We start from the raw sequence: 23344 nt of genomic DNA on the forward strand, positions 1-23344 counted from the left end.
CCAGAGTCAGAGTCAGAGTGTTTTATACAGAGTTGAGTTCTTAACAAAAACAGATTGTGAATAACATCAAATTTCGAAAATATTTTTTTCCTTTTGTCCACAAGAATTCCAGGTCCCAAAATCTACAATGTAATATCAGGGCCAATACTGAAATCCCAGGCTCTACACAAGGATATCAGCATTAACACTGAGCACACATGAGAGGATCCACACTGGAATCCCAGAATCCACACTGGAATACCAGGATCCATATTTTTTACGCTGAAATCCAAGGATCCACACTGCAATTCCACGATCCACGCTAGAATCTTAGGATCCTCACTTGAGAAGCAGGATCCATACTGTAATCACTTGATCCACACTGAAAACCCTAGGATCCTCACTGGAATCTTAGCATTCACACTGGAATCCCAACAATCATACTGGAATTCCAGAATCCAAACTGGAATCCGAACATCCATACTGAAATCATAGGATCCACACTTGAATATCAGTATTCACATTGGAATACAACAACATGCACCTAATCCCAAAATTCAACTTGGAAGTCTCGGGACGTACGTCGGAATACCAGATTTTACACCTGAACATTAAGATTCCCACCGCAATCCCAGAATTAACATTAGGAACTTTAGATCCCTTCCGATTCATATTACAATTCCAGGATCTACATCGAAATCCTATGATTAATGATACAATCTACACTGTAATTCCAGAATCTACACTGGAAATCCACACAGAAAATCCAAGATCCTGTTATCCAGCGGTTTTCATATCGTGCTCCGCGAAGCCTTGGCAGGTGCTCCGCGACAATTTTTAAAATTTGTACCAATACCTTGATATATTTAAACTTTTTGCTTTAAAAAAACGCTATCAATTGTACCAAACCAAGTAAAATCTGGAATTTTCAAGAGTTTAAATTAAAAAAAAAATAAAAACAAAACAATTGATAGCGCTGAAAATTTGATCGATTATTTACATTGCATTTTGTCACTGTTTTTGCTCTTGAAAATTAAGAAGAGGTTTCAATTAATCTTTACCTTATGATGTTTTCGACGTTATGGTGGATGACGAAACACAGTTTTTATGAGTCTTATAAAAATAGTGTCAGAATTTCGATCATTATTGAACTTTCATGTACCTCCGATATTTTTACGAAAACGCTTTTGTGCTGATATTTTGTAATTGTAAGATTAAAAGGCTTCTGTCGATGAAAACTTTTCCATATATTTTGTATGGGACAGTTTCAGCTGCAAAAATGGGTTTTCTTTAATTTAACATGGAAAACAACCCCCAAAGTTTAAAAAAATCTAATTTTCCCAGACCGAATATTTTGTGACTTTCAGGATTTGAAGTTTTGTTAAGATATTTATCTTCGTCACAATAAATAAATCTGAAATACATGCAACTTCGATAATAATCGGAATATTGACAAAATAATACAAAATTAGAAGTATTCCACGAGTTTCCATTAAAATAATGAATATATGCGAAAGTGCGGAACTTGTAATTCAGACATATTAAAAATGCTTTAAAAATATTTTGCTACACAAACTCGTTCAGATGCTCACACTTTCATCCAAAGTCGGAAAATTTCCCTACCAAAGCATTTCTGCCGATTTCATGCCACGAGTTTCTTGAATATTTGAATGTATTCTTGAATAATTTTTGAAAAATCAAATAAACATAGTTTCATATAAATGCCTGATCGTCACAGTTTAAACTTGAAACAAAAAAAAAATTGCTCAATCAAATGAAACACATCTTTTTGGATTTGAATTAAAGTTTAAAAATAAAATCATAATGATGAGTCAATCCAACATAAATCGTACTTCACGGTTTTCGTAGGAATTATACACACAAAACCAATTCTGTTAACCAAATTGGTGAAAACTGGAAAAACATTGCTGAAATTCAGATAATGTATACTGACAATAAGCATCAATATTCAGCAAGGCAAAAATCAGCAAAAATTTGCTGAATTCAGCGAAAAAAAAATGGGTGTGAGAAATCCAGATTTCAAACGGGGTGATGACTAAGTACTAAGAGTAGGTGCTCCGCGCAACAATTTTATTTCAAAAAGTGCTCCGCGAGCCAAAAAGGCTGAAAACCCCTGCTGTTATCTGTCACTCTACAATTCAAATCATAGTCTAAGGAACCAATATTAAATCCTGCGATCTTCACAATAATCCCAGGTTTTACAATGGAGTGAAGGGAGTTCTGAGATTCACACTGATATCTCAAGACCCACACGGAAGTCCTGCGATCTACACTACAATCCAGGATCTTCACTGAAATCTACGATCCACATTACAATCCCAGGACCCACACTAGAGTTCCCGGATCTACACTTGAATCCTAGGATTCACATTGGAATTCCAAGTTTCACACTGAAATTCTGCAATGCACACTGAAGTCCTACGATCTACACTACAATTCCAACATCCTCACGGTAATCAAGGATACTCACTAAAATACCAGAAGATCCAAAACACAAACTGAAATACGAGCATCCACACTGAAATACAGGATTCACACAGGAATCCTTGAATCCATTAGGAAATCTCAGAATCCACACTGGCCGGTCCATTCTACGATGGTTCGGGAATCTATGATTTGGAAAGTATGCTTATCGTAACATGAGACGAGCGTGGTGATGCCGACAGGAGCTGCTGACAAAGCAACTCAAAGAATTCTCGCATAACTTATGATCAAGGTTGGGAAAAATCTCGAAATTCACTCTACAGTAGCCAAGCAAAGCAAATCACAGTCAGTAAAGCCAGTGAAACTCACGCCCATTGCTGCTGTTGCAAAAAAGCCTTGAAAATAGCAAAACACTCGTTGCTAAGGTCAACCCAAAATTACTGTAGAAAAATGTTCTATTTCCCGCATTTATAGCCTTCAATGACACTAAGGATTTAGAAAATTCATGCACCCAACATAGGCTACTTGAAAAGATTCACGTTTTTGAACTACTGTTCTGGGAACGTGATTTACTACTACAGGTCGGACTCGATTATCCGGGATTCGATTATCCGGAACTTTAGACTCGATTGTCCGAAATTTGTTTTTTGATGTTATTGTTTTTCAATTTTTATGCATAAATTTGAGATAATTTGGTATTGCAATATAAAATATGAATTGTTTTGCAGTTTTGAACGTATTTAAGAAAGGGGGGGGGGGGGTTTGAAAAAGTGGTTTTTTGTGTAAGCTGGCCAAAAAAAATTTTTTCTTGTAAAGACCCCTACTGTTCCTAGAAATAATTTCTGGCTACGCCACCGCATCATATAAATAGAACAACAAAAAAAGATAATTTTTAAGTTCTTTTATCGAAGATTTCATTTATTTTCTTAGTGATTCGATTATCCGGAGTGAAAAAAAATCGATACTCCGGATAATCGAGTCCGACCTGTACTACTATTACCACGGTGCTCCCCTGACCGTTATTATCAGAAAAAAAATCTCCATCTAATCTGTGCTCACCAGTCGTTTTATATAGCCCGTTTGAAGTTACGCCCTTTTGATTGTATAAGTCCACAACTTCAAAGGAAATCTGAGATATTTAAACGGATTTTAATGATCATTTATTATGGTTATTTATAAGCTTTTATGGCCATAAGCAAATGAATGGACCAAGCTAACATTTTATACAACAATTTGAGAAAAAATACAAAAATGGTACGGAGGATATCTAAATTGTCATTATTGGATGGAATGTGTGAAATAACATTAGAGGTCATTCGTCCCCCTATGATGCAAGCAAATACGGGCTGCGTCACATACGTAACAATATTATTGAATTATAAATTACTTGTGTCAAAAGCAAGGGAAACTGACGAGTGATATTTCCCTCTTTTAATTATTTAATTTGCGTTAAGTCATCACATTACTCTCACCGAACAGTCATCTACAAATGATTATCACACATTGCTAGAGAAAGATCTCACCATTTGCATAGAATTGCAACCCACAAGCACTTCCCAACACAACATCACACTCACCTGCTCAGTTCCGCCGAAACGTAGTTACTGTGCGGACTGTACTTGATCGGTGCCTTGTACATAGCGCAAACAAGCCGTTCCCGGCAGTTTTCATCCACCACGCCGAGCATGTTGAACACCTTGTCCAACCGCTGCAGAATGGGACTGTAGAACGGATCGACGGGCCTTGGAGTGACGCCCTCCTGCACGAACGCTTGGTGATTGACGATCTGTTGCTGCTTGGCGATGAGTTTCTGTTCCTGGGCTATCCTGTAGGCTTCCTGCCTCTGCGCTTCACGGATCTGTGCAAATAAATGAAAAAAAAAAACGGTGCCATTAGATAATGATTCATTTCCGAAGAATTTCGAATAGAGCATACAATTTCACCTTTGGCCACAAAGCACAAATGCCTCCGCGTAGCCATTAGCTTGCCATTGTACTGCAGAAAATTAACCTTTTGTCAAACACAATAAATCCTGGCATGGTTTGAAACTACCCAGAGCATAATTCGTCGAACAAACTCAACGAGGTGGTTCAACAAACTTTCGATAACGTATGGTAGTAAGCATTCATCCGAGCATAACCGGGGAGACTCGTCCTAACCAAAAAAACAAAACACGCATAGCCGATCAACAAATCCAATATGGTACCCTCCGCTCCGTGCCGCCGCGGCTTCATCATATGACACACTTTCTTTCGTTCCATGGCATTGTCGGCTAACCTTTCATGGGCTACGTGCGAGCCGGCAATCCGTCGATACCGACTTCCAATACTTAGTTTGTATTCGGAGGAAGCATATTGCTGCCGAAGCATCTCCAGCTAAGTGAGATAGGGAAGCACCTCAACATCTTCACATTAGGGTGGTTCAAATTATAGAAAATGGTTCAAAAATACCATCTCCCATATCTTTCTACAATCTTGAGGAAAAAAATTAATTCTATCTAATTTTCAGTCATTTAGGGTTGTAATATGGAGAAAATAAGATAAACATTCTAAACATGGTATAATTTTTATATAAGCAAAAATGGACCATCTCTTAGTCTTCTTCTTCTTCTTGGCGTTACGTACTCACTGGGATAGAGCCTGCTTCTCAGCTTAGTGTTCTTATGAGCACTTCCACAGTTATTAACTGAGAGCTCTCTTTGCTAAAGTTGCCATTTTCGCATTCGTATATCGTGTGGCAGGTACGATTTTACTATATGGCTTGAGAAGTCAAGGATATTTCCATTACGAAAAGATCCTGGACCGACCGGGAATCGAACCCAGACACCTTAAGCATGGCTTTGCTTTGTAGCCGCGGACTTTAACCACACGACTAAGGAAGGTCCCCAGTCTTAGTCTAAGCTCATTGTTCAAACCATAGACAAGAATCCTGCACAGAGTAAATCAATCTGATGGATAAAAGAAAAGAGACTCCCAAATTATTTTGCAATTCTCGAAACTACCGATATTACCGAATTATTTTTGGTACCAGAATACTGGTACAAGAGTTGATCCCAGCTCCTGTATTTTCGTACTCAGAAAACAACATTCTATTTCATTATTTTTTACCGTAGACTTAAGCGTAGAATGAGCGTTCAATTCTAAGAAATTTTTTTTTCTCAAAATCGACTTTTCGTTTCGAATATCTTTTTTTTAGGTGTAGACAAATGAGATTTTGTTCAGTTTTGTTTCCAAAAATTTGGAAAATTATCTGCAAGTCATTCTTACAGTATTTTTTTGTTTTTAGGCTTTCTGAAAATTTCGCAAAAAATCTCTATCAAAAAGCTCAAAAAATCTCTTGCAGAATTCCTTTAGAAAACTATTTAGATAAATTTTTTTTTTCAACATTTCTCCAGGAAGGTGCTCTACGTATTAAGTACATGCAGTTTTCATTTGTAAATTGAAAATATCATCCAGTTATGCATTGAAAATTTGTTTAGGTTTTTTGGTAATACTGAGGATTTCTCCAAGAAATAGTACAAGAAATACTATGAAACTCATCAGACCTCTGTTTTCAAGATCACCAAGCTAGGATATTTTGATTTCAAATTTGCCTTTGAGGTTAGTACTAAAGTTTATCTTCAGATTCCTTCAAAAAATTTTACTGAAATTATTCAAGGATTGTCTGAACATTTAATGATACTTCCAGGTGTTCCTCCAAATAAACTTCCTAGTATTCCAGAAGATTTTCATAAAAAATAAACAGGATTGAATTGGGAAGATGTTCTTAGCGATTTCTCATAGAAATTCAGGAATTCATTAAAGGAATTCTATTCTTGTTTCCCCTGGGATGTCGTCTTAGGATTCTTTCGAAAAATACACTAGTGGTTCATGCAAGTGCGCCCCAGAGATTTTTTTTAAACAGTGCTAACGATTCTTCTTGGGATCTCTTGACTGCTTGGGATTTACAGACACCCTCAGTGTATAAGTGCTGGTGATCTTCTATTTTTAGGCAATAATGGTGCCTGCAACGTCAGAATGCAGACCAATGAGGGGAAGGGTAAGGAGTTGATGATGCATTCAACTGGCTCCCACGGTAGACCGTATATACCACTGTGTCTACGCTAGTTCATGCGGGAAGGGTGAAGAGGAGGGGTAATTTTATGGCAGAGAGGCTTGCTGGTTTGGTTAGCAGACTGCCTATGTATCAGGCGTAAGGATACGATTGATAAAAGAATGGAAGCAAAGGGAAACGGTTTATCCGTCTCGGGTTCTAGCAAATGCTATGAACTGTGATAGATCAACTACGATATATTAAGAGTGGTAGATCGAAGCAAGTGAAAGATACAACTACAAAGTACGAGGAAAGGGACGGCCCTAGGATTGAACCCATGACCTTCTGCTTATGAAGCAGCAGCGGTAGCCATTGGACCACCAACCCCGTCTTCCACTAAACAGCTCGAAAATTTATTAACACAAAAAAAGATTTTCTAGAACTCCGAAAGAAATTCGTAGGATAATTGAAGCTTAAAATGAATTCGAAAAATTTTATCTAATCTCTTTCGGAACATTTGAGAAATCGCTGCAGAACTTTTGAAACTTTGTGACAAAATTTCTGACGATATACCTCACAGAAAAGTTTGTAGGATTTATTATAAAAAATAATTATTGTACCTAACATCATGTTTTGAATGAACTACGAAGCTGATATAGAAAGCAATCAATTCCTTCTTTCAGAAATTCAAAAATAAATTGGTGGGACTGTTTTGTTATTGTGGTAGAACTGTACAAGTTTAACGCAGAAATTTTGGCTGTATTTTAAGAACATTGCTAAACGTTTATTATGAAAAAATCATGATATTACTGAATTTAAATAAAAGTTCAAATTTTTATGACAATATGTTCAGGAATTCTTGGTGGACTTTCATAAATTATAAACCATACATATAAGAATGTCTAGATGTTAACTAAATAAATGAAATGAAACGTATAAGAATTCTGCAGTTTCCAAAAATCCTAGAATTTAACTTTTCTTTCTAAGCAAGCAGAAACAAAAAAATGTTGAGGCGGTTTCTAACATCATATGGAAATAAATCAAGGGTAACAAGATAATTAAAATCTCTCTCATAAAAAAAAAACAATTTCCTAAGAAGTTCCACCAAAATCATCTTTAGGAATTATCCTTGACACCTAGGAGAATTCCCTCCATGACTTCTGGATTCCCAGAATTCAACCAGAAAGCTACTTCCGCATCTAGAATTGCACAAGAATCGAACTCTATAATATTGATTCAGCCAACAATTGAAGCTATTTCTAAAGAAATGTTTTAAAGAAGATCCTCACAAACTTCCTTATGAATTTCCTAATGCATCCTCTTCCCCTACCCAGTTATTTTTTGCTAATTGTTTCTCCACAGATCTGGAAACAAAAGTATTCCTGGGGTTTCAGAACAAATTTCCTCTGAAGATACGAGGGCAAGAGACACCTTCCGTTGATAGTTCTTGTATAATCTGGGGATTTGAAGAAGAAGAAAAAAATGTTTACTAAATTTCTGATGTATTTTTTCTCAAATACCTTAGATAATATTCACGAAACAATTTACAATAATTTTTGACGTAGAAGTACGTCTTTCTTCTCTATACAGGAGTGAAATTGGAATTTCAAAACCAAGAGCGTTTCGCTGGCATGAAATATTTTAAACGTTTATAACTTTTCGCTGGCTTAACGAAATTTCTTGATTAGCACCTCAATCGAAAGATATTGATGTCTTAGCTTCATGTCGTTTACTTACTGAATCCCACATACCTGTCCAAATAGTTAAATAACTGTTTTAAAATAGAACGTTGATTTCAAGCAAATCTATAAATAGGGGTGGCTAGAGAAAATTTGACGTCATTTGCTTTTCACTCTCCGATTGGCTCGCATCACAGCAGGCGACAGATCGGCTTGCTCTGACCGGGCGTGCTTCTCAGGCACAGACATCGACAGCAATGGACCCCCGTTTGTCGTGGTTCGCTCAAATCAAACAGTCGAGCGAGCGAGAGAAGATGCCGTCCGAAGCTAAAGCCATCACCGCTGCCGCCGCCTAGAAGGAGAAGAGGAAGCAGTCCACAGGTGAATTTGCGGTCGAACTGTGAACACGGTCTGGCGAGTCATTCTCGCTTTGTGGTTCACCGCTTGTTTGTGTTCACCCAGCCATCGTCATCGCCGCCGCAAATTTCATCGGCCGAGGAGCTGTTGCCCCCCTTTCAAAATTTCGACTCGTGATGAAATCATCATTGGTCAAGAAGCAATCCCGTTAGGAGCAAATACCAGAAGCCCCCTGAGTTTTGCTGGTCCGAGCAGTGTTATTTATCCGTAACAATATCGAAGCTAACAAAGCCATCGGTTCTTTTCAGAGCCATCAAATTTGTGGAAAAGAGTTAAAAGAGAAATATTTCCGACTTTATTTATAACTTCTAATATTCCTAAATCAATTTCACGGCTTCATACAAAATTTCATTTGTCATGAATAATTTATGACTCAACCATTTTAGATTGTACTCGCGGACGCTGCTGCAGTGCCGTCGGGGTGAGTGCTCAACATTTCACAACGATTGTAAAATAGAGTGACTTTTCCAACGGCGCCTTTTATGTTCAATATTTTATGGGAACACTTTGATTAGGAAAATTATCACATGTAACAAAATTGCGACATATTTAGAAAGCTTTTGATAAGACATTCTCATTGAACAATTGTATAATTTTGGCACCCATGGATCCGAAATTTACCGTCATAATAAAGAAAACTATTGATTATCAATAGCTCGTATTGAATATTTATGGAATGCCAATCATTCCAACAATTCATGTTCGACCAATTTCTCACTCCACAATTTTCAAGTTATTCCAAGCCCAACACATTATTAGCACATACCCATTTCCCAGATTGGTCGATCAGAGAGCGAAGAGCACAAAAGGGAGGAGCATCATCTGCTATTCCAGGTTATAAAACATGCTGCCTTCGTTGGATTCAGTTTCATTCCATTTCCGCTTTCGAGCTGGTAAGAGCTCTTGCTTAGCAAGAAGTACCTCGCTGCTAGAAGCCATAATCCAGAATCTGGTTTGTGAAATCGCTCAAGATTTCAAAATTGAGCTACGTTTCCAGATTTCAACTAAATCCCTGTGATCCGCTACCCATGTGATGTGCACCCATGAAATATTTAGCTGGTTTGTCGAATAAACTGAGAACTTATTCACATCTTCTTATTCTTCTTCTTCTTCTTGGCATTAACGTCCTCACTAGGACAGAGCCTGCTTCTCAGCTTAGTGTTCTTATGACACTTCCACAGTTATTAACTGAGAGCTTTCTTTGCCAAAGTTTCCATTTTTGCATTCGTATATCGTGTGGCAGGTACGATTATACTCTATGCCCAGGGAAGTCAAGAAAATTTCCATAACGAAAGATCCTGAACCGACCGGGAATCGAACCCAGACACCTTCAGCATGGCTTTGCTTTGTAGCCGCGGACTCTAACCACTCGGCTAAGGAAGGCCCCAACTTATTCACATGCATTTGCAACTTTTTCGATTTTCCATACGAAATGACCAACTTTGGTAAGTTAGATCTCAGTTATTTATGGAAATATTTTCGAATGAAACTTTCACAGAACATCAGATGTAACTTGAGTTTTAACATATATTTTTGAAAATTTTTTCCAATCACAAGTTTATAAGTAATAACGGTTTGACTAAACTGTAATTTTCGACGAAAAAATCAAAACTTTTTATCTTAAAATCTAATAGCCTTACACAAAAACTGCCTTCAGCAAACATATTCATCTCGTCAAAATCTACAACTTTGCTGAAGATACCATGAAGCTATTCCTTCAATATGTTTAGTTATGTCAATTATAAAAAATCGTCAAAAAATTCACTTTAGTCAAACCGTTACTGCTTTTCAACGTGTGATTAGAAAAATCACTCAATAATATATGTTACAATTGAAGTTATATCTGATATTTTGTGAAAATTTCATTCAAATCGGTCCATAAATAACAGAGATATTTTTTTTTAAAAGTTGGTCATGTTGCATGAAAAATCAAAAGAGTTGCAGTTTTTTTTTTCTCAGCGAAGAATCACACCATCAACGAAAAAGGCGCGAAAGCAATAACCAATCGCGTGCGAGTAGCGAACGGAGTGACGAAACAACCAAGCGAGAATCCCACCACTCGCCATCGGTGAACGGAGCTCGAGCAAATAAAACCACTGGTTGTTCTGCTCCCAACTCATTCACAAATCGAACGGCATAACGAACGGATCAAGCAGCGGAGCAGCAAAGAAGAGCGCGTGAAAGCCGAAGCAGTGTGCGAGTAGCGAACGGAACCAGAGAGCAACGAGGCGAAAGCAACAACTGAAAAACATTCAGTGGACGGATTAGTAGTCAGCGCCAACCGGCGATCTGTTGGAAACTAACGCCAGGGAAATATACACCATCTGCTTCTCCTTACCATTCATCTTCTTGTACTTGATGAATTCAATGAAATGGTTTGGTTTGGTGATGGAGCAAAGAGTTATTTAGGATGATTTTACTTGACAAAGAGTTGTTGATAAATATTCCAATCAAAAAGAGTTGTTTTGAAAAAGTTCACTTTAAGCAAAATTTTCCTCGGAAAATTTCTGCTTTACCAAAGAGTTGTTAATGAAATTCCTGCAGCAAAGGGTCGAGTTTCTCCCCACGAATATTTCCAGCCAGGACCAGTCATGACCCCCGCTTCCAAAATTCTCGAGTACGGAAATTGGAAAATGTATTGAAATTGCGACAGATTTTAAATACTGTTCAATAAACTGTTTCTTGACCAATTGTAATGAGCAACTATTGATCTGAATTGATTTTTCTACATGTTGTCTATTGCGTTAATCTGAGAAATAGGCTATATGAAATTGATGTCTTGGCAAGGGATGTACAAGATGAGCATTATGCTGTTAATGCATCCCGACGGCACTGCAGCAGCGTTCTCGGATCATCCTCAAATTGTCGTATTGTCGATTATTCGTGATAAATCAGATATTGTATGATGCTACGAGATGAATTAAGAGATTATAGCAAGTAAGTGGTAAGCACATTGAGAAATATTACTAGCTATACTGTGTTTATCACGAGAAGTTCTTACTAGCTCGAAAGTGTAAATGAAATGAACCGAATCCTGTTGTTGTTACAGAGGGATTTTAATCCGAAGGTCATTCGTCCCTTAAATGAATCGAATCTGTCGAAGATAGTTGGGTTTATTCTACGACTGGCGTGTGGTGACAATTGCCGGTCTCGTATAGCGAGGTGACAATTCTCGACTCGAGTGAAGTGACTCGCCGTGTAAATCAAATGGAGAGTCACTTCACTCGAGTCGAGAATTGTCACCTCGCTATACGAGACCGACAATTGTCACCTCACGCCAAGTATGTTTTACATAATTTGAATTGCAGACGATGCTCCTCCCTTTCGTATTCTTCGCCTTCTTCTGATTGACCAATCTAGGATAAGATACATGAAGTTGATGTCTTGGTTAGGAATTTACATATCTTGGAAAATTCACATGCGCGTTCGTATGGACAGTAAAAATATCAACATTATTTCGTCCCCTTAATGCTACAACTAGATAACTCGAAAATCAAAATTTTGAGAAGTGCAACTTTGAAAGTATGGCCGTTTAACAAGGTGATGGTTAATCGCAGAGATTATGATTGAAAAATAATCTTTAACTTGTATATTTTGAATCACACGCTTAAGACCTGTGGATATTTTGCAGATCTAATTAAGAAAAATGTTTTGACATATTGAAGTCAAAAATTTCAAATTTCAAACACTGGTTCTCGGAACCACATAATGACAAATGGTTCTTTTCAGGACTACCAAAATGAGTCCAAAAAGAGTTAACTTCTGAAAACTTCATCCGATCAATAACAACACAAAACTAGTAAACTTACAAATTCATACACATGACAAATCAAATTATTAATCATCGTAGTTCTACGTCAACCCCGCGGTAATGTAATAGACATTACCCACCCCAAATTTTTAAAGAAGAATATTTGAAGGGATTCACAGAAAAAAATTTAGTAGAACTTTCAGCGAAATATCTGAGTATAAGATATCCATTTGTGGATGAAAAGTGGAAATAGAAGGAATGGTTGTCTTGCAGGAGGGATTCCAGCTGAAAATATGAATAAATCTAATTATATTATTTGACTGATTTCCAAGAGGTTGGAAGCAAAAGTTATAAAGGCATCCTTTGATATTCCTTAAGGTGAAGATGAATCGAAGCCATAGCTCATTTTTTCAAGAGCACAAATCTAGACAGTCAATAGACTAGAACCAGACAGTAAATCAAGCTAAAAATTTGATCAATTGGTCACCACCAGCGAAAATTGCGCTAAAAATCTGTTGGAAACAGTTTTTTGAATTTCTTACCAAGTTATAAGTGTTTTATGCCTATCGGGACGAAGCGCCACAATTGTGCTGGACATGATTTTTTTTTTTGAAACGGATCGTTCAGGGTCGGTTTCAAATTTACTTATTTCCCGTCTTTATTAATCCATAATCAATCAGTTACATTAAAATACCATGAAGAATACTATCCATTCTAGGGCGTTAACACATAGCAAGAGAAATTCGATCACAAGCGTACACAGCTAAAAATATGTTGTAAATTTAAGTTTATTTTCATGCACATATTTGGAGCATCAAAATAAACGTAAATTTCAACGACCAATCCATTATTTTTCAATTGAATTCACTTTAAATTTACACGATCATGTAATATTCAACCATTTTTAGTTGAAAATTCAATTTATATTCATTTAAATTTACATTATGCTGTAATAACACACGAATTTAATTCATTTTTACAGTCTAGTTTACATCACATTGAAAATTAAATATTTTTTTCTGTGTAAAAATCGTCCATCCTGAAAGGGTTATGAAAAATGTAGACTCCAAACTACAATCAAAAAGTCGCATGAAAAATTACTTTAAAGTTTTAATTCTGTGGCAAATTAAGCAAATAAATTGCCTTACAAGCTGGGAAACTTGCATGCAAGTTGGCTGATAAAGTCAGTTATTGCATTTTAAACAACCAATATCTCAAAAACTATGATATTTTTGAAAAAGGGGCAATGGATTCAGCATCCCCTAATTAAGTAAATAGTGGTATTTTGGTGCCTGGGACAAAAACGTGTTCCACAGTGTAATAAAACTCATATAAATTGATTCAGAAGGTAATAAAATTTTGGGCAGAAGGCTGAAATACTAAGCCCCCTGATCCTGCGCCAATAGCAACTTTCTTCATACAAGCTTAAGTATGAAGGTTTTGTGATGTATTCAAGTATCTATGTGAATGAAAGAAATCAAATTGTGAAAATCTTAGGTTTGTTTATTTGGACTTTGAGTGGTGTTTTCATAAAAATTTTAACAACCTTTGGCTGTTTGCAAACAGCTGAAAGCTTGACAGACCATCTTTTTCATCATTAAGATTGTAAGTAAGATACGAAAGATGGAGTTTTGAAACTTTTTTGGTTATTTTAACCACCCTAATCACCATTTAGCTCAGCGCAGATGGTTTTGTGAGTTTTTGCTGATTATCTTTCTCTCTCGCGCACAGTTCATTCCGCGAGCGCGCGTTTCATGCATTTGTGCGATCAAGTGGAGAAGCGCAAGATTGTGGCGATGATGGATCGGCTGACCAATGCCAAGCAGGGAAATATTATTACATGAAAAAAATAGAGGAAGAAATTGCCAATGACCACGGGACTTTTCTGACGAAGAGCAGGAAATAATGTAGAAGACGGCATGGCACGATCCTTTAGCTATGCGACGACTAGGTTTCACTTTCTATCATCGACAGTGAACTGCGATATGGCAGCGAATGTGTAAAGTCCAAGGTCAGTTATTGCCTCAGGGGACGAGTTTTCAGGCTTCGGTAATAGAGATGATTGGTCATGATGAACACAATGATTGTTATGGATGTTGAATTCAACGATCATCATTTCAAGAGAGGTGGAGCTACCCGAGAGAATCAAGAAAATGTCCTTCCCTGAAGACCTTCGACCGGATCAGAAATGAAAAAAAAATGTGGTATCTTAAAACACTGCTTAAAAAAATAGATAAAGCTCAATGTTTCAAATTCACTGCAAGTTATTTATGTTAACACTTCAGTAAAATTGAAGTAAGCAATGTGTGTTATACATTGTAATAGGACGAGCGAAAATCCGCCTCAAAGACCCAAAGCCGTTGTGATCGATACTTCTCGGCGTATTTACCAACGTTTCGGTACACCTCGATGTACGAAAAGATCAACATATTAAAATGTTTCAAAAATAATGGATTTTGAGATTGTTCACCCTTCCTGATGGAAAATCAGGGTAAATCTGCATTGTAATTATTGCTCTTCGTGCATAAAAACACTCTACTGCACTGTTTTTGTCGATTTTTTTCAGTTCTTTTTAGTCGTGTTAACATAAAACTATAGACAGCTTCCTATGTTTGTTGGAATAAATACAATCTTGTTCGATTAACGTATTGATGAAAGCAGAACATCAATTCGTTCCATCAATTCCTCACCTACCAGCAGTCATAATTTATTACAAGCATTGGTTTCCCATGTTTACATGGCTCCCATTAAGATCGGACAAGGCCATAAAACTCACTCCCATTGTTTTCAGGGTTATGAGCTTCATACGGCGGTGGCTCCGTTTTCAATATGGAGCAAGGTCTTCCAACTGGAGCTCTCTAACCAAATCTCGGACGGCGAATCCGTCTGGCGACGACGGTCTGGAAACAGGTAAGGTACGTCTTTCTCAGATACGAAGTACCCTACCAGAGCTACGTTTGTTTTATTGGTTTTCACAATACCAACTTCGGTACGGTGAAGTTTGAGTTAATGACCAACGATATTATTACGAGGGGTGCTGAGCAGAAGCAGCGGCAATGGGTTACGAGCTTTCATTAACCTCGGATAATAGCATATAATTTGCTTGGTTAGTTGACGGCTTCTTGCTACGGATGAGGTGCTCTACCAGCACCTGGCACGTGATTAACACTTCTTTCCCTCTTTCTTCATAAATAAACTGTCACTTTCAATAGTTAGAGAGCGCGAGCAGGGCCACGTGCGGCTATTCTTGGCTAATTTGCTATAACCGAAAGTGAATCCCCTGAAGTGACCCTGGCTACCTCTGTAGGTTAGGTTTACCAGTTATGGATGCGATATGGCAACAATATGACTAATAATCTGATTTTGGCTGCGTTTCTAAAACTTAAGTCATGATTTGATGATGTTTATTACTAATTTGATGCCTGATCAGAAAGACGAAATGAACAGTTTTAGTATAAAATGTCATTGAGCCGAATTCCGAAAATTTGCAGTTTTGTTTTTATAAATAGGTACATTAGATTTAATTGCTATTCAGGAAAAGGATCCGAAAGATTTTCACTTTTTTCCGATTTAGCATGAACTTAATAAGATAGCATCATTCAAAGACACTTATTGATGATGGTGAGGGGCCTTTCTTAGCCGAGTGGTTAGAGTCCACGGCTACAAAGCAAAGCCACACGAAATACGAATGTGAAAATGACAACTTTGGCAAGGAAAGCTCTCAGTTGATAACTCTGGAAGTGCTCATTGAACACTGAGCTGAGAAGCAGGTCCTGTCTAAGTGAGGACGTAATGCTAAGAAAAAGATGATGGTGATAATGATGTTATAAGCTGCCATCTACCAAAAGTAGCGAAATACTGGTACCATAATCCGGGGTAAAATTGATATTTTTTTTTTTAATATTTCTCAAATATTTCGCTTGAAAATGCAAATGTTGCAAATTTTATATTTTAAAAACAAGTACTGTCACCCACCGCTCGTGACTATATACAGTATGTTGTTTTTAGGAAGATTTAAGCATGTTTAAAAAAATGTTTAATGCGATTTTTTGATTTTGCTGATATGGGGTAACATTGATCACCTATGTAAACAACGTTCGATAAAATTGAAAAAAATCGTTACTTACTTAAATCATGGCCCCCGAAGTCGAATATGAAGGCCAAACGCTTACAAGTCATTCACTTTTTGAGTTATTTTTAAATTAAAAACACCTCGAACCACGGAATACGCCTAAAGGTAGGCAATTTCCTAAGGGAATTATATATTCTTTTGCATTAATGTGTCTAATTGAGCATACTTATGAAAGTTTTGACAACGGAATCGTTTTCGGCGATGCCATTTTCAATAAGAATCACATTTTCCTTGCTAATATCGTTTGCAGAACTTATGTAAGACATGAATCTTAGGTAGTGTCATCCTTACTCATTGAAATCATTGTTTCGAAAAGTTGACAAATTTACCCATAAGGTAAACGCAATTTTCGCAAAAATCTTCACTTTCACTAGCTCATGAATATAAGAAGGAGAAACACCATTCATGATTTGGAAATATTTCTTCAATAAATGATGATACGAACTTTTTACGAGGTGAGTCATTTCGATCAATGTTACCCCGCTGATCAATGATACCCCGGATTACGGTACATGACAGCAAGGAGTACCGTTTTTTTCGAAACTGATGAATAATCTAATTAGCGTTTGAATTAATAAATTTCTTCATTATAAATTGTTCGTAAGTTTAGTAAAGTTTCTGATGGCGAAGTTCTCAGGTCGATCAAGGAACGTATTACAATAAGGCTGATTCTGACTATCATCTTCTCAGCACCAAGGATGGTTTATATCCGTACATAAATACGTTAGAAGTATACGCATTGCTTGCATCATGTTATTATGCCCGTTATACTTTTTTTGGAACGTTTTAAAAAAAAACTTAAGATGAATTTGTTGAATGGAAATGATTCAGCAGATCTTATGGTTACCAACAGGATTGTCGAATTATCGATTATCGGATTCAAATGAAGCTGCAGATAGTGAATATCAAGCTTTCTAAACAAATTCATACCTGAAAATATAATGAAAGATTTCAGGATATTGAAGCATTGAAAGGTGCTTCAGTTTTGGCACAACAATTGATAGAAACTGTTTGGAATAGTTCGTGTATAATGGGGTAATAGGGAATAATAGGAAAGCGAACCCCTTCGTAATAAGTGGGTTAGCTAGGTCTCCGTTGAGGAGAGTGGAAGCAGGAGGAGGCAGCAGCGCACGTAGTGCATGTGCTGGACACCATATTTCATCCCCGACTAACGTATCGGGTGAGGTTATGGATGGAGCGTGGTTGTTGAGGGCCATCAATAAAAGTAGAGAGGGGCTCTCTGCGATGGAAGTGGCTGCACAGCAGCTTGAATCCATCATTGACTTTGCGTCCTCAAAGTCCAACATCAGCAAGGACCTCAAGCAGGCCCTGTTGAGACTTCGTAAGTCGATGTTAGCGGCCAAGCTGAACCATGCTGAACCCATGGCGACAGTGGCAGCGGCAGAACCCGTGGAATTGAAGGTGCCAAAGTCTACCCAGACGGAGCCCTTCGTTTTTGCGGGTAGCCCTAAAAGTGCGAGGAGCTACCCAGCGGCGCTCGCAAGGCCAGGCGGATATTAACCCAGAAAGTCGGCAGAAGTTCCGGAAAATCGGACCCCAGCCAGGCGTCCCGGAAAGCCGAGAAGGGTGGGCCCTCACGGATTGATAGGAACAGGGGGTTGCGACCATTGAGAGGTCTTCAAACACTACAGGCTAGGGCGGATCAGGGGGACGACGCCCCCTGGACAACCGTAGAGCGAAAGAAGAGGAACAAGAAGCACGAAGTTCAGGAGCGTAGGGATACCAGGCCTAAGAAAGGTAGAAGGGTAGGTGTCAAGCGCGAAAAGGGTGATGCGATCATCATCAAGACGGAAGAGTCCAAGTACTCGGAAGTCTTGAAGGCGATGCGCAGTGATGCGAAGCTCGCAGATCTAGGAGCCGACGTACGCAGTGTCAGACGCACTCGTACAGGTGAAATAAGCGCGACAAGGAGCGCAAGGGCGCCACTTACAAAAGCTTGGCGGAAGAGGTCCTTGGCGAGGGTGTCGAGGTGAGAGCTCTAACGCAGGCAGTGACTCTGAAGGTGATGAACCTTGACGAGATCACTGACGCAGAAGAGCTCGTCACGGCACTGCGGCAACAGTGCAAGGTACAGGTGCTCACCGCTGCCGTTCGGCTACGGAAAGGTCCGGCAGGAACTCAGGTGGCCTTAGTACAGCTACCTGTGGCGGACGCTAATAAGTCCGCTAAGGTAGGAAAGATCAAGGTGGGTTGGTCAGTATGCTCATTGACCATGTACGAGCAACCGGTGATCTGCTCCAGGTGTAGGGAACCAGGACACAAGTCCTGGGGCTGTAAAGGCCCTGATTGGACCAAGTTGTGTAGGCGAAGTGGTGAGGAAGGTCATAAGGCACTAGGCTGCAAGAACTCTCCCAAGTGCTTGATTTGTTCCGGGAAGTCCGTGAATAACAAGCATCCAACGGGAGGGTCAAGGTGCCCGACCTTCAAAAGAGCCATAAATGAACCTGAACCACTGTGACGCAGTTCAGCAATTGCTGCATCAGGCAGTTGCTGAGTGGGGATGGATATCGCCATCATATCGGACCCATACCGAGTACCCGCCTGTAACGGCAACTGGGGCGTGAATGGATCCGGAAAAATGGCAGCGATATGGACTACGGGTAAATACCCCCTCCAGGAGTTGGTGTCTACTACTTACGATCGCCAAGGTAAACGGGGTCCTCTTCTGTAGCTGCTATGCGCCTCCGAGTTGGTCGACCGAGCGGTTCACGCAGATGCTGGACTGTATGCAACCGTGCTTACAGGGCGAAGGCCAGTAGTAATAGCAGGTGACTGCAATTCTTGGGCCGTGGAATGGGGAAGCCGTATAACGAACCAGCGGGGTCAAATCCTGCTAGAGGCACTGACCGTGCTAGATGTCGATCTGGCTAATGTTGGTACCAAAAGTACCTTTAGCCGAAAGCGACCACCTGGCGGTTCGCTACAGTATCGACTACAACAACAGCAGGCAGCGAATAGAGGAAGCGGCTAGGTCAAGGCCAAGCCCTCGTAGGTGGAAGACATCGTACTTCAATGACAAAGAACTTAGAGAGGCGCTCCGCCGTGAGTGTAACCTACTCGGCCTAAGCGGGGACGAACTGGTAGCGGTGCTCTCGCGTGCATGCGATGCGACCATGCCTAGGCAAGTCCACCCTAGGAATGGCAGACCACCGACGTACTGGTGGACTCAACCCGAGGAGGAACAAATAACTCCCCAATAACTATTGCATACCATATTTTGGTATCATACCATAATTAGGTACTATTCAGTTCTCAATACCTCATTTTGGTGTTATAATGGTGTTTGAAAAACAATTAAAAATACTTCATTTTGGTATTCGATAGCTATTGAGGACTGCTGGAGGTATTGAAAAATTTCACTTTTATATGAAAATCCATCAAGTATTATTTAGGTATTACAATACCTGAACTAGTTATCAGCTTGGTATTTGTAGAATATGCATAAGGTATTATTTGAGGTATTTTACCTCTTATGCAAGGCTCATTCATACCTCATTCAGGTTGTAAGTATTGGAAATTGTCTGGTATGGAATACCTCAATTTGGTATTCAGTAGTTATTTTCTTCTGCTCGGGAAGCGATTGCGAACACCAGGCACCAGGTCCGGACGGAGTTCCAAACCTGGCCCTCAAAGTTGCAATCTTGGAGGTTCCCGGGATGTTCAGATCGGCTATGCAGAGATGCCTGGACGAGGGAGTATATCCAGGTGCGTGGAAGAGGCAGAGCCTGGTACTATTGCCAAAGGCGGGGAAACCACCCAGTGACCCGTCGGCGTATAGACCAATATGCTTGATTGACACGGTGGGGAAGGTGCTCGAGAAGATCATCCTCAACAGACTGTTGAGGTACACCGAGGGTGTAAATGTTCTCTCAAGCAACCAGTTCGGCTTCCGGAAAGGGAGGTCCACCGTAGACGCTATTCTGACGGTTAAGAAAACCGCTGAGATAGCACTCCAGCGTAAGAGGAGGGGTATTCGCTACTGCGCAGTAGTGACTCTGGATGTAAGGAATGCATTTAATATTGCCAGTTGGGCGGCTATTCCTGATGCGCTCCTGCGTCTGGGGATACCCGAGTACCTGGACAAGATTCTCGGAAGTTACTTCCAAAATCGGGTATTAGTCTATGACACAGAGGTGGGTCGGAAGTGCTTTCACATAACATCAGGAGTCCCGCAAGGTTCCATCCTGGGTCCGGTGTTATGGAATGTCATGTACGACGAGGTGTTGAGATTAAAATTCCCGGCGGGTGTGGTCATCGTTGGCTTTGCCGACGATATTACGCTGGAGGTCTACGGTGAATCGATCGAAGAAGTGGAATTGACTGCAGCCGACTCGATCGCAATTGTGGAGAAGCTCCAGGAAACTGGAATTGGCTCACCACAAAACTGAGGCGGTTGTTGTCAACAACCGAAAGTCGGTGCAGCAAGCGGTGATCAGTGTAGGCGACTGCACGATCACTTCGAAGCGCTCCGTCAAACACTTGGGGGTGATGATCGACGATAAGCTTACCTTCGGTAGCCACGTTGATTATGCCTGCAAGAGAGCCTCCACAGCTATTGTGGCACAGTCCCGGATGATGTCCAATAGCTCTGCGGTGTACGCCAGTAAGCGTAAGCTTCTGGCCAGCGTCGCCTCGTCCATACTGAGGTATGGTGGCCCGGCTTGGGGCACGGCTTTAAGTTCCGCGGCTACCGTAGCAAGCTAGAGAGTACTTATAGGATATTCCTAAGGGTTGCGAGTGCGTACCGTACCGTGTCACACGATGCACTCTGCGTCATCACCGGTATGGTGCCTATTGGTATCCTTATCATGGAGAACATAGAGTGCTTCGAAAGGCACGGCACAAGAGGCATACGCAGGACTGCCAGACTGGCCTCTATGGTCAAATGGCAGCGTGCGTGGGACAGTTCCACCAAGGGAGTGTGGACTCACAGGTTGATTCCGAGGGTAGATATCTGGTCAATAGGCGCCATGGGGAGCTAACATTCCACCTGACACAGGTCCTTTCGGGTCATGGTTGCTTTAGACAGTATCTACACCGTTTCGGTCATGCGGGTTCTCCCGAATGTCCAGTTTGTGCAGGTTTAGAGGAAACGGCGGAACACGTTTTGTTCGTGTGCCCGCGTTTCCGCACAATGCATGACCGCATGTTTGCCACATGCGATGGGGACACGACTCCAGACAATCTGGTTCAGGGGATGTGAGAAGACGAGCTTGGCTGGAATGCCGTTTCATCGGCTATCACCCACATCGTCTTGGAACTACAAAGGAGGTGGCGAGTGGACTCGAGGAGTGGCTAGTGCAGACGCTAAACAACAGGTGGTCCAAGGGTTCGCAGTCGGCTACGTAGGTCATACCGGTGCCCTACGGTCGAAATCGACCCTTACAGCGATTAAGTGGCCGCGGGGAGAACATCCTTGTATCGTTGCTGTCGTGGCGCCGGCCTACTGGGTTGGATACGAGCCTTTGGTTGTTCGGGGCAGGTGGAGGCCCCTTCGTCAGCATTCCCAGCTGATGCTAGCTGATAGGGACTGAGCCTTCAGTAGGTCAAATTGTGGAGCCAACAGTTCTTGATACCTGTGGTGCAGCTGGGCGCGGGCGTTGTGGCTGACCCTGCCCGCCTTCAGCGGACAATGGGAGGTGAGGACCACCTGGGAAGCTGGCAAAGCGAAGGAAAGCTACCTTGGTGGACCCCCCTAAGCGTGTAATCGATGATCGTTGCTGCATGGCTACGCAGCTAACCTTGAGGTTGCGATGTGCAATAGCCCCTCTCCGAAGCAATGCCTTCTTGGTGGTCTTGGATAGACGAAGGGTTTGGCGGCAATGGGAATGGTTTAGTGGGTCGGGGATGTAGTTCTGTTTACTGCTTGCATGTAGTAAATAGTTCCCAACGCCACACTCCCGGACCTTGGTCCGGAGTCTGTTGAGCAGATCATCCCCCCATTGCTAAGAAGGAAAAAAAAGCCTTCACAAGATTCCTTTGTTAGACGTCTGATTCAAACTGGACTAACATAAAATATTCCACTAGTGCATATACAAGGGTAATTTTGTGAAAGGAGTTATGGTTTGTCCACTTGTACACCAAACATGCAATAAAACTGCTGAATTTCGATAAATAATTTCAATTCAATGCACTTTTTCATCCAAATTGTATGACGATGACGTATCTGATTACCGATCGACTGAGTTACGCACCATTATAATTCATTTTCCTTCCCGCCCCTTTGTGTTACTTACTTCACCGGGCACTCATTTATACTATGGAAAAGCTTCGTATATCTTCACTGAAGGATTCATTTCAATCAAATGCCGTAAAACTTATGTAGTTCACGAAACTTTGAAAAAGTCTTTAAACGATCACATATAGATAAAAGTGGGGCAGTTTGACCACCTTAAGGAAAAGTCGATAAAAGTGCTTAAAATATAACGAGTTTTTCAAATGTTAGCATGATTTCCAACAATTTTTAGAAGAATACACTAGATCCCCATGATTTCCTTTGTCTTATAAAGCTTGCGGATGAGTAATTGATTTTTCAAAAATTTTAATTTTCGAGTCGATTTTTTTACTGATGGGGTGATATGAGCACTAGAGTGATGCAAATTTTGAAATGTTTGCTCCCCTATGCTCAAACGATTTTACTTATGGTAAATAGCATCCTCCCAAAGTTTGAAATGATTCGGAAGAAATTTGACTGTGCACACGCCATTTGAAGTTTATATGGAGATTACAATGGAAAACGCCAATCTTTTGTAATCAGCTCTCTATCTCTCCGCCATAATGTTTTATGGGAAAGTGAACAAATTCTTCTAATGTGAAATCCTCCCAGCTACAACTTTGCCGAAGACCACTTTTTGATTGAATGTCAGGATAAATTGTTATTCATCATCA

At 40.2% G+C, this 23344-nt stretch overlaps 1 protein-coding gene across 2 annotated transcripts in view; it reads right to left on the reverse strand.

Moving 5' to 3' along the window:
* The window catches only part of LOC5576735, a 175930-nt gene that overhangs the window by 28177 nt on the left and 124409 nt on the right, over positions 1–23344 (reverse strand). For both annotated transcript variants that reach the window (XM_021837689.1, XM_021837690.1), the window contains one exon: positions 4002–4282. In XM_021837689.1, the coding sequence (XP_021693381.1) occupies positions 4002–4282 (281 nt within the window). The remainder of the gene's footprint in view (positions 1–4001; positions 4283–23344) is intronic.

Source organism: Aedes aegypti, chromosome 1 (genome assembly GCF_002204515.2).
Source record: "Aedes aegypti strain LVP_AGWG chromosome 1, AaegL5.0 Primary Assembly, whole genome shotgun sequence".
NCBI lineage: Eukaryota > Metazoa > Arthropoda > Insecta > Diptera > Culicidae > Aedes > Aedes aegypti.